Source organism: Scyliorhinus torazame, chromosome 6 (assembly GCF_047496885.1).
Source record: "Scyliorhinus torazame isolate Kashiwa2021f chromosome 6, sScyTor2.1, whole genome shotgun sequence".
NCBI classification, from domain to species: domain Eukaryota; kingdom Metazoa; phylum Chordata; class Chondrichthyes; order Carcharhiniformes; family Scyliorhinidae; genus Scyliorhinus; species Scyliorhinus torazame.
In genome coordinates this window covers 147,371,594-147,384,443 of record NC_092712.1, presented here as the reverse complement: position 1 = coordinate 147,384,443, position 12,850 = coordinate 147,371,594, and the positions used below count along the sequence as shown (strand labels likewise).

Below are 12,850 nucleotides of genomic sequence, written 5' to 3'. Positions count from 1 at the left end.
TGACAATGGTTCTTTCAGAGGCTCTGAAGTTTTTGGCGGTGGAGACGGTCACACGCTGTACCTTACGGACAGAGACTAAATGCAGACTGTTAGATTTGGCAAAAACATTGCAGTTAACTTTTTGCATTTTGTCAGGTAATGTTGAGGTAATTATGGTGGTGGCTAAGCATTTAAAGTTGCCTGAGATACAGTTTGACTCATTGGAAATGGCAAAAATTCAGTTCCAAATTAAACAAATGGAGCATGAGAAAGAATTAAAGCAGCTTGAACAGGAAAGGGAGAGAGAGGAAAAGGAAAGAGAGAGAGAAGAAAAAGAGAGAGAAGAAAGGAGAACAGAAAGAACAGCCCTAGCCCTAGCAGAACAAAAACAAAGATAAAGGGAGATACAGATCAGGGAAAAAGATAAAGTGAGAGAGTTTGAACTTCAGAAAATGGCCATTAAACATGAGAGTCAGTTAAAATTGGCAGACGTAAAGGGAAACGTACAGTTGGGTGATAGTGATGAGGATAGTGAGAAAGAGCGCCAAAGTCGAAGGCTTGGTGGGGATCTATTTAAATATGTCCAAGCATTGCCAAAGTTTGATCAGAAGGAGGTAGAAGCCTTTTTCAGTTCATTTGAGAAGGTGGCTAAACAAATGAAATGGCCACAGGACATGTGGGTATTACTGATTCAAACAAAGTTGGTTGGTAGGGCTAGTGAAGTGTTTGCATCACTACAGGAGGAAATATCTGAGACGTATGAGGAGGTGAAAAAATCCATCTTAGGTGTATATAAACTGGTGCCTGAAGCCTACAGGCAAAGGTTGAGAAATTTAAGGAAAGAATTTGATCAAACATACATGGAGTTTGAAAGGATCAAACAGAGTAATTTTGATAGGTGGAAAAGGGCTTTGAAAATAGACCAAACGTGTGAAGCTCTCAGAGAAATTATACTTTTGGAGGAGTTAAAAAATTCAATTCCTGATGTAGTGAGAACTCATGTGGAAGAGCAGAGGGTTAAAACTGCGCGATTAGCAGCAGAAATGGCAGATGATTATGAATTAGTTCATAAATCAAAGCTTGGTTTCCGACATCAGTTTCAGCCTGTGAGGGATAGAAACTGGGGACATCAGAAATACTCAAGTGGTAAAGGTAAAGGTGATCTGATGGGAGATAATAAGGAGAATGTACCTCAGATTAAAAAAGAAATCCAGGAGGGTGGAAAAGAAATGAAAAGTTTCAAATGTTTTCTCTGTAATAAACTAGGCCATGTAAAGTCACAGTGTTGGTGGTGGAAGAAAAGCACTGGGAAGGCTGATGTGGTAAAACAGGATAAGACAGTGGGGTTTGTTAGAGTGGTAAAGGAAACCCCAAGTGAAGCGAAAGAGGTGCAAAAGATTGCCTGATCAAGAGGTGATTGATAAGAAGGTGCCAGATCTCTTTAAAGATCTCATGTGGGTACTCATGTGTATCAGGAGGAGTAGGTAAAGTTGTCACAATTTTAAGAGATATGGGAGCTAGTCAATCTTTAATGGTAAGCGATGAGGAGTTATGTAGTTTGTGAAGAATGTTGCCAGAAAAGGTGGTAATATGTGGAATTCAGGGTGAGAGGAGTAGTGTTCCATTGTATAAGGTAAGTTTGGAAAGTCCAGTGAAGAGTGGTGAAGTGGTAGTAGGAGTAATAGATAAACTATCTTGTCCAGGAATACAGTTTATCTTGGGTAATGATATAGCTGGATCGCAGGTGAGAGTGATGCCTACTGTGGTCGATAAGCCAGTGGAAAATCAGTCAGCTGAAGTGTTGAAGAACAAATATCCTGGGATTTTTTCGGATTGTGTAGTAACAAGGCCACAAAGTCACAGGTACAAGAGGATAAATCAAAGAGTGAAGATGACGTTCAAGTGCAATTATCAGAAACGATTTTTGATCAGATGGTTGAAAAAGAATAAGAACAGGTGGAGGATGAGGCAGATATTTTTAGTTCAGGAAAATTGGCAGTTACAACAAAAAGATATAGAAATAAACTGGATGTATCATAAAGCATACACAGAAGAGGAATCTGAGTGTATACCAGAGTGTTATTACCGTAAAAGTGATGTCTTGATGAGAAAATGGAGACCTTTACATATGCAGGCGGATGAAAAGTGGGCAGAAGTTCATCAATTAGTATTGCTGGTAGGGTATAGAAAGGAGGTCTTGCGAGTTGCACGTGAGGTACCAGTGGGAGGTCATTTGGGAATAAGGAAAACTCAAGCTAACATCCAGAAACATTTTCATTAGCCTGGACTACAAAAAGATGGAGTTAAATTTTGTCAATCATGTCACACATGTCAAGTGATAGGGAAATCTCAAGCAGTTATAAAACCATTGCCCTTAATAACCATTCCAGCATTTGAGGAACCTTTTACAAGGGTCCTAATTGATTGCGTAGGACCGCTTCCGAAAATAAAAAGTGGGAATCAATATCTTTTTACTATAATGGATGTGTCTACTAGGTTTCCAGAGGCCATTCCAGTACGTAATATTACAGCTAAAAAGATTGTGGAGGAGTTACTTAACTTCTTTACTAGATATGGACTACCCACAGAAATACAATCGGATCAAGGATCAAATTTTGCCTCAAGGTTATTCAAAGACGTTATGGATAGCTTAGGAATAAAACAATTTAAATCAACTGCGTACCGCCCAGAATCGCAGGGAGCGTCAGAAAGGTGGCATCAGACATTAAAGACAATGTTGAGGGCTTATTGTAAAGATTATCCAGAGGATTGGGATAAAGGAATTCCATTCGTACTGTTTGCAATAAGGGATGCACCTAATGAGTCAACCAAATTTAGTCCTTTTGAACTAATTTTTGGTCATGAAGTAAGAGGACCATTTAAATTGATTAAGGAAAAATTGGTGAGTGAGAAATCGGAAATTATATGATTGGATTACGTGTCAAATTTTAGGGAACGATTAAATAGAGCTGGTGAATTGGCTGGACAACATTTAAAAGTTGCACAAAATGTGATAAAACAGGTAGCGGACAAGAAATCCAAAATTCGTAGTTTTGCCAGTGGAGATGAAGTTGTAGTATTGTTACCAGTGGTAGGTTAACCTTTAAAAGCTAGGCTTTGTGGACCGTATCAGATTGAAAGGAAATTAAGTGAAGTGAATAATGTCGTACAAACACCAGATAGAAGGAAGACTCACTGAGTGTATCATGTGAATATGCTTAAAAGGTACTTTGAAAGGGAAGGAGAGGAAAAGGAAGAGGTTTCAATGATTCTAAGTCAAAGTGATGAATCAAATCCAGATGACTGGGAATTTGACATACCTCAAATTAAATTGGAAAAAAAGGATGTTCTTAAAAATTGGGATAAATTGTTGAGTTACCTTCCAGAGGAAAAATGGACTGACCTGAAAGAATTATTGATGTCACGTGGGCACGTTTGTCGAGATAAATTGGGAAGTACTAAAATGGCTATACATGATGTAGATGTGGGAAATGCTGTTCCAATCAAACAACATCCATATAGACTTAACACTTTAAAATTGGCACAGGTTAACAAAGAGATTGAGAGTATGCTTAAAAATGGCATAATTGAAGTGGGTTTCAGCCAATGGAGCTCACCCATAGTGATGGTACCTAAACCAGATGGTACCCAACGGTTGTGTGTGGACTATAGAAAGGTTAATGCAGTTACAAGAACGGACTCTTATCCTATCTCACGTTTGGAGGATTGCATTGAGAAAGTGGGACAATCAGCTTTTATTTCCAAACTGGATTTACGTAAAGGTTAGAACATAGAACATAGAACAATACAGCGCAGTACAGGCCCCTTCGGCCCACGATGTTGCACCGAAACAAAAAGCCATCTAACCTACACTATACCATTATCATCCATATGTTTATCCAATAAACTTTTAAATGCCCTCAATGTTTGCGAGTTCACTACTGTAGCAGGTAGGGCATTCCACGGCCTCACTACTCTTTGCATAAAGAACCTACCTCTGACCTCTGTCCTATATCTATTACCCCTCAGTTTAAAGTTATGTCCCCTCGTGCCAGCCATTTCCATCCACGGGAGAAGGCTCTCACTGTCCACCCGATCCAACCCCCTGATCATTTTGTATGCCTCTATTAAGTCTTCTCTTAACCTTCCTCTCTCCAACGAAAACAACCTCAAGTCCATCAGCCTTTCCTCATAAGATTTTCCCTCCATACCAGGCAACATCCTGGTAAATCTCCTCTGCACCCGCTCCAAAGCCTCCACGTCCTTCCTATCATGCGGTGACCAGAACTGTACGCAATACTCCAAATGCGGCCGTACCAGAGTTCTGTACAGCTGCAACATGACCTCCTGACTCCGGAACTCAATCCCTCTACCAATAAAGGCCAACACTCCAAAGGCCTTCTTCACCACGCTATCAACCTGGGTGGCAACTTTCAGGGATCTATGTACATGGACACCTAGATCCCTCTGCTCATCCACACTTCCAAGAACTTTACCATTAGCCAAATATTCCGCATTCCTGTTATTCCTTCCAAAGTGAATAACCTCACACTTCTCTACATTAAACTCCATTTGCCACCTCTCAGCCCAGCTCTGCAGCTTATCTATATCCCTCTGTAACCTGCTACTTCCTTCCACACTATCGACAACACCACCGACTTTAGTATCGTCTGCAAATTTACTTACCCACCCTTCTGCGCCTTCCTCTAGATCATTGATAAAAATGACAAACAGCAACGGCCCCAGAACAGATCCTTGTGGTACTCCACTTGTGACTGAACTCCATTCTGAACATTTCCCATCAACCACCACCCTCTGTCTTCTTTCAGCTAGCCAATTTCTGATTCACATCTCTAAATCACCCTCAATCCCCAGCCTCTGTATTTTCTTCAATAGCCTACCATGGGGAACCTTATCAAACCCTTTGCTGAAATTCATATACACCACATCAACTGATCTACCCTCGTCTACCTGTTCAGTCACCTTCTCAAAGAACTCGATAAGGTTTGTGAGGCATGACCTACCCTTCACAAAGCCATGCTGACTATCCCTGATCATATTATTCCTATCTAGATGATTATAAATCTTGTCTCTTATAATCCCCTCCAAGACTTTACCCACTACAGACGTGAGGCTCACCGGTCTATAGTTGCCGGGGTTGTCTCTGCTCCCCTTTTTGAACAAAGGGACCACATTTGCTATCCTCCAGTCCTCTGGCACTATTCCTGTAGCCAATGATGACATAAAAATCAAAGCCAATGGTCCAGCAATCTCTTCCCTGGCCTCCCAGAGAATCCTAGGATAAATCCCGTCAGGTCCCGGGGACTTATCTATTTTCAGCCTGTCCAGAATTGCCAACACCTCTTCCCTACGTACCTCAATGCCATCTAATCTATTTACCTGGAGCTCAGCATTCTCCTCCACAACATGATCTTTTTCCTGAGTGAATACTGACAAAAAATATTCATTTAGTATCTCGCCTATCTCTTCAGACTCTACACACAACTTCCCATCCCTGTCCTTGATTGGCCCTACTCTTTCCCTAGTCATTTGCTTATTCCTGACATACCTATAGAAAGCTTTTGGGTTTTCCTTGATCCTTCCTGCCAAATACTTCTCATGTCCCCTCCTTGCTCGTCTTAGCTCTCTCTTTAGATCCTTCCTCGCTACCTTGTAACTATCCATCGCCCCAACTGAAACTTCACACCTCATCTTCACATAGGCCTCCTTCTTCCTCTTAACAAGAGATTCCACTTCCTTGGTAAACCACGGTTCCCTCGCTCGGCACCTTCCTCCCTGCCTGACCGGTACATACTTATCAAGAACACGCAGTAGCTGATCCTTGAACAAGCTCCACTTATCCAGTGTGTCCAACGCTTACAGCCTACTTCTCCACCTTATCCCCCCCAGGTCACGTCTAATGGCATCATAATTTCCCTTCCCCCAGCTATAACTCTTGCCCTGCGGTGTATACTTATCCCTTTCCATCCTTAACGTAAACGTCACCGAATTGTGGTCACTGTCCCCAAAGTGCTCACCTACCTCCAAATCCAACACCTGGCCTGGTTCATTACCCAAAACCAAATCCAATGTGGCCTCGCCTCTTGTTGGCCTCTCAACAAACTGTGTCAGGAAACCCTCCTGCACACACTGTACAAAAAAACGACCCATCTAATGTACTCGAACTATATCTTTTCCAGTCAATATTTGGAAAGTTAAACTCTCCCATAATAACTACCCTGTTACTTTCGCTCTTATCCAGGATCATCCTCGCCATCCTTTCCTCTACATCCCTAGAACTATTTGGAGGCCTATAGAAAACTCCCAACAGGGTGACCTCTCCTTTCCTGTTTCTAACCTCAGCCCATACTACCTCGGAAGATGAGTCCCCATCTAGCATCCTCTCCGCCACCGTAATACTGCTCTTGACTAGCAGCGCCACACCTCCCCCTCTTTTGCCTCCTTCTCTGAGCTTACTAAAACACCTAAACCCCGGAACCTGCAACATCCATTCCTGTCCCTGCTCTATCCATGTCTCCGAAATGGCCACAACATCGAAGTCCCAGGTACCAACCCATGCTGCCAGTTCCCCTACCTTATTTCGTATACTCCTGGCATTGAAGTAGACACACTTCAAACCACCTACTTGAACACTGGCCCCCTCTTGCGACGTCAAATCTGAGCTCCTGACCTCTATACTCTCATTCTCCCTTACCCTAAAACTACAATCCAGGTTCCCATGCCCCTGCTGCATTAGTTTAAACCCCCCCAAAGAGCACTAACAAATCTCCCCCCCAGGATACTTGTGCCCCGCAGGTTCAGATGTAGACCATCCTGTCTGTAGAGGTCCCACCTTCCCCAGAAAGAGCCCCAGTTATCCAGAAATCTGAATCCCTCCCGCCTGCACCATCCCTGTAGCCACGTGTTTAATTGCTCTCTCTCCCTATTCCTCATCTCACTATCACGTGGCACGGGCAACAACCCAGAGATAACAACTCTGTTTGTTCTAGTTCTGAGCTTCCATCCTAGCTCCCTGAAAGCCTGCCTGACATCCTTATCCCCTTTCCTACCTATGTCGTTAGTGCCAATGTGGACCACGACTTGGGGCTGCTCCCCCTCCCCCTTAAGGACCCGGAAAACACGATCCGAGACATCACGTACCCTTGCACCTGGGAGGCAACATACCAAACGTGAGTCTCTCACGCTCCCACAAAATCTCCTATCTGTGCCCCTGACTATAGAGTCCCCAATTACTAATGCTCTGCTCCTCTCCCCCCTTCCCTTCTGAGCAACAGGGTCAGACTCCGTGCCAGAGGCCCGTACCCCATGGCTTACCCCTGGTAAGCCGTCCCCCCCACAAGTATCCAAAGCGGTATACTTGTTTCTCAGGGGAACGACCGCAGGGGATTCCTGCACTGACTGCTTTTTCCCAGTCCCTCTTACAGTTACCCATCTATCTCCAATCTTTGGTGTAACTAATTCCCTGAAGCTGCTATCTATGACCCCCTCTGCCTCCCGAATGATCCGAAGTTCTTCCAACTCCAGCTCCAGTTCCCTAACTCGGTCTTGGAGGAGCTGGAGATGGCAGCACTTCCTGCAGGTAAAATCAGCAGGGTCACTAACGGCATCCCTCACCTCAAACATCCTGCAGGAGGAACATTGCACTCCTTTCCCTGCCATCCCTCTAACTTTCTACCAAGATCTGGCTAACAACTAAATTAAATTTTTTATATTAAAAAAAAATATTAATAACAATAATAAAATATGGTACTTACCTCACACCAAAGGGTTTTATTATTAGGTTAAAGGAGGAGGGCGGGTGGGAGACACTACACGTGTAGTGTCTCGGGTTTCCTCTCCACCAGAATTTATTGGTGAGGGTCTTCCCAGAAGTCCGCGGATCGACTTCCTGTTCCCACCTTAAGCACTAAAATTTTTGAAAAAAAATTTAAAGGAGAGACTTACCTCCCAGAAATCACTTCCGCACTGCCCCCGCTGAAATGGACTAGCCTGCTCCGCTCCTGCTGAAATCGACTGGGCCTGCAAGGTAAGTAAGTTGTTAATCAGTACTTACCGCACCCAGGCAGCGACCTTTTAAACGGTCTCCTCTGCCTCGCAGCTGGCTACTGGTTACTGGCTGGTTACTGGCAGGTACCTTTATCCGAAAGGGCGAAGGAGATTTCAGCTTTTGTGACTCCAGATGGTATTTACCAATTCAAATTTATGCCATTTGGCATGAAAAACACCCCAGCTACATTTCAACGGTTAACTAACAAAGTTGTTTCAGGATTACCCAATTGTGCGATATACATCGACGATCTGGTAATTTTCAGCCAGACATGGAAAGAACATGTAAAACATCTCGTGGAGTTAATTGATCGACTTCAGGCGGGCGGGTTTGGTGGTATACCTAGCCAAAAGTGAATTTGGAAAAGCCCAAGTCACTTTCATTGAGGAGTTTTTGATACGCTTGAGACAAACATAGAACATAGACCATTACAGCGCAGTACAGGCCCTTTGGCCCTCGATGTTGCGCCGACCTGTGAAACCACTCTAAAGCCCATTTACACTATTCCCTTATCATCCATATGTCTATCCAATGACCATTTGAATGCGCTTAGTGTTGGCGAGGCCACTACTGTTGCATCCAGGGCATTCCGCGCCCCTACTACTCTCTGAGTAAAGAACCTACCTCTGACATCTGTCCTATATCTATCTCCCCTCAATTTAAAGCTATGTCCCCTCGTGCTAGACATCACCATCCGAGGAAAAAGGCTCTCACTGTCCACCCTATCTAATCCTCTGATCATCTTGTATGCCTCAATTAAGTCACCACTTAACCTTCTTCTCTCTAATGAAAACAGCCTCAAGTCCCTCAGCCTTCCCTCATAAGATCTTCCCTCCATACCAGGCAACATTCTGGTAAATCTCCTCTGCACCCTTTCCAATGCTTCCACATCCTTCCTATAATGCGGCGACCAGAATTGCACGCAATACTCCAAATGCGGCCGCACCAGAGTTTTGTACAGCTGCAACATGGCCTCATGGCTCTGAAACTCAATCCCTCCACCAATAAAAGCTAACACACCGTACGCCTTCTAAACAACCCTCTCAAACTGGTGGCAACTTTCAGGGATCTATGTACATGGACACCAAGATCTCTCTGCTCATCCACACTACCAAGAATCCTACCATTAGCCCAGTACTCCGTCTTCCTGTTATTTCTTCCAAATGAATCACCTTACACTTTTCTGCATTAAACTCCATTTGCCACCTCTCAGCCCAGCTCTGCAGCTTATCCATGTCCCTCTGTAACATCCTTCCGCACTGTCCACAACTCCACCGACTTTAGTGTCATCTGCAAATTTACTCACCCATCCTTCTACACCCTCCTCCAGGTCATTTATAAAAATGACAAACAGCAGTGGCCCCAAAACAGATCCTTGTGGTACACCACTAGTAAGTGGACTCCAGTCTGAACATTTCCCATCAACCACCACCCTTTGTCTTCTTCCAGCTAGCCAATTTCTGATCCAAACAGCTAAATCACCCTGAATCCCATGCCTCCGTATTTTCTGCAATAGCCTACCGTGGGGAACCTTATCAAATGCTTTACTGAAATCCATATACACCACATCAACTGCTTTACCCTCATCCACCTGCTTGGTCACCTGATCAAATAACTCAATAAGGTTTGTGAGGCACGACCTACCCTTCACAAAACCGTGTTGACTATCTCTAATCAAATTATTCCTTTCCAGACGATTATACATCCTATCTCTTATAAACCTTTCCAAGACTTTGCCCACAACAGAAGTAAGGCTCACTGGTCTATAGTTACCGGGGTTGTCTCTACTCCCCTTCTTGAACAAGGGGACAACATTTGCTATCCTCCAGTCTTCTGGCACTATTCCTGTAGACAAAGATGACTTAAAGATCAAAGCCAAAGGCTCAGCAATCTCCTCCCTAGCTTCCCAGAGAATCCTAGGATAAATCCCATCCGGCCCAAGGGACTTATCTATTTTCACACTTTCCAGAATTGCTAACACCTCCTCCTTATGAACCTCAAGCCCTTCTAGTCTAGTAGCCTGTATCTCAGTATTCTCCTCGACAACATTGTCTTTTTCCTGTGTGAATACTGACAAAAAATATTCATTTAGCACCTCTCCTATCTCCTCGGACTCCACGCACAACTTCCCACTACTGTCCTTGACTGGCCCTTCTCTTACCCTAGTCATTCTTTTATTCCTGACATATCAATAGAAAGCTTTAGGGTTATCCTTGATCCTACCTGCCAAAGACTTCTCATGTCCCCTCCTGGCTCTTCTTAGCTCTCTCTTTAGGTCCTTCCTCGCTAACTTGTAACTCTCGAGCGCTCTAACTGAACCTTCACGTCTCATCTTTACATAAGCCTCCTTCCTCTTGACAAGTGTTTCAACTGCTTTCGTAAACCACGGTTCCCTCGCTCGAACACTTCCTCCCTGCCTGACAGGTACATACTTATCAAGGACACACAGTAGCTGTTCCTTGAACAAGCTCCACATTTCCATTGTGCCCATCCCCTGAAGTTTTCCTCTCCATCCGATGAATCCTAAGTCTTGCCTCATCGCATCATAATTGCCTTTTCCCCAGATATAACTCTTGCCCTGCGGTATATACCTATCCCTTTCCATCACTAATGTAAACGTAATAGAATTGTGGTCACTATCATCAAATCTAACACCTGTCCTGGTTCATTACCCAGTACCAAATCCAATATGGCCTCGCCTCTCGTTGGCCTATCTACATACTGTGTCAGGAAACCCTCCTGCACACATTGGACAAAAAAGGACCCATCTAAACTACTCGAACTATAACAAAGGGAAATAATTTCTTGCATGAGTGGATTTGATCGAACATTTGTGCAAAATGATTGTAGCGTGGTGGCTCCACTGATGGACTTGCTGAAGAAACGTCAAAAATTTCAGTGGACAACGGACTTTCAACAGGCATTTGACGGTCTGAAAGCTGTGATAACCAATGCTCCTGTCTTGGGGAATTACAAGGGACTCTGCGATGAGATTGAACTAAAGTATCTGACTTTAAAGAGAAATGCTGAGGCGTAGAGAAATGGACGGATCGTGCAGAGACCTTCTTGTTCAAAGAGCCTGTCAATCAGGAAGGGTTCAGTTGGAAGAAGAACAGAAAAAAAATGGACCATATTATTATACCTGTTTGCATGTTGTTTTTTGAAAGAACAAAGTATATTTACTGTGTGAATTTCTTAAAGAATGGTGAAAAGGTGAAAAATGAAACCATCTTGAAGTTGATGATTTATTTTTTTTCTTGGGGGGGAGGTGTCATGTGAGAGTACCTTTAAGAAATGGGTGTTTAAGAAATGTACCTTTAAGAAATGGATGTTTATTAGTGTTGTCAGAGTGTGGGTGAGCTGGGCTGTCTGTCAGCTTTTCACTTTTGTTTTAGGCTGTTTGCTGCAGGGTGTGTTTTAGTTTTGTTTTCAGTGTTGGAGCTGAAGCCAGACCAAGCAGGTGTACTGCTGTTCTCTCTGCCATCAAACGACTATCTCTTGATCATTTGGTGAATTCAGAATTATAAATGTTCTCAGTCGTGAATGTGAACCTAATGTGCTTCTGGTAAAAGGTGTTTTAAGTCTTATGGATGTTAAAAGGAAAGTTTAAAGGATTACTTAGTGTTGTATTCTTTGGGGGTTGTATTTGAATTAATGGTTGCTAAGATGTTCCCTGTATGTTTTAAAAAGGTTAACTTGAGTTCATAGAATAAACATTGTTTTGCTTTAAAAAATACTTTTCCATATCTGCTCTACCACACCTGTAGAGTGGGCCATGTGCTCCCCATACCACAATCTAGTAAAAGTTGTGGGTCAGGTGAACTCCATGATATACTTTGGCGTTCTCTAAACACTGGCCCATAACACTTGGAAAGAGCACCCCCACTTAAGCCCTCAACTCCACCCCCACCTGTAAACCCACCCAACCCCTTTGGACACTAAGGGCAATTTAGCCTGGCCAATGCACCTAACCTGCACATCCTTGGACTGTGGGAGGAAACCGGAGCTCCTGGAGGAAACTCACGGAGACACGAGGGGAACATGCAGACTCCGCACAGACAGTGACCCAAGCCGGGAATCGAACCTGGTACCCTGGAGCTGTGAAGCGACAGTGCTAACCACTGTGCTACCGTGCTGCCCGGAATCTGTGAAGTAATTACTGTTATTGGAGGCATTCAAGCCTCTTCTGTAATGGCCCTATGATAATGCTTGAATTCAATAAGTAATTTCTGCTGGGTATATTTGGAATTGTATTTGTCTCCATTTGTTTGTCTGCTACAGATATGTCACAGGAAATATGTATGACACACACAGTTTCATATAGGCCATCCCATTCTCTCCTCCGCTCCAGTGTTGTGGCCTAACTTTAATTGATAAAGGATTTCAAAGTGAACTTCAGTAACTTGTTTTCATTTTGTATGGTTACCAGGCACTTCTACCAATGGTGGCCCCTCCTCATGTGCAACAGATAATGCAGAATATCCTGGAGGTGTTCTCAGGACTCAGTTCTTTCACCCAAAGATTTGTGCAACTATTGGAGCTCATTCCCGAACTTTTGGGAACCATCCGAAACATGAATCTTCCATCTATTTTTGAATTCAATGAGGTAGAACAGTTTTACTTTAATTTTTAATTGAAAGATTATCTTCAATTATCTAAAGTTTCAATTTACGGCTGGGAATCATTTAATAACTTTGAAAATGAGAAACTGCATTTCCTTTCTTTTGAATGATGAGAAGGTCAATCATCAGGTGACCTGTGTCATTCCCTCTCTTAGCTTTCAGTTTCTCTGTCATTAGTCTA

At 43.4% G+C, this 12,850-nt stretch overlaps 1 protein-coding gene across 1 annotated transcript in view; it reads left to right on the top strand.

Moving 5' to 3' along the window:
• The window catches only part of LOC140425056 (ATP-binding cassette sub-family A member 13-like), a 505,398-nt gene that overhangs the window by 255,301 nt on the left and 237,247 nt on the right, over positions 1 to 12,850 (top strand). Inside the window, exon 24 of the mRNA XM_072508872.1 lies at positions 12,477 to 12,653. Coding sequence (XP_072364973.1) covers positions 12,477 to 12,653 — 177 coding nt within the window. The remainder of the gene's footprint in view (positions 1 to 12,476; positions 12,654 to 12,850) is intronic.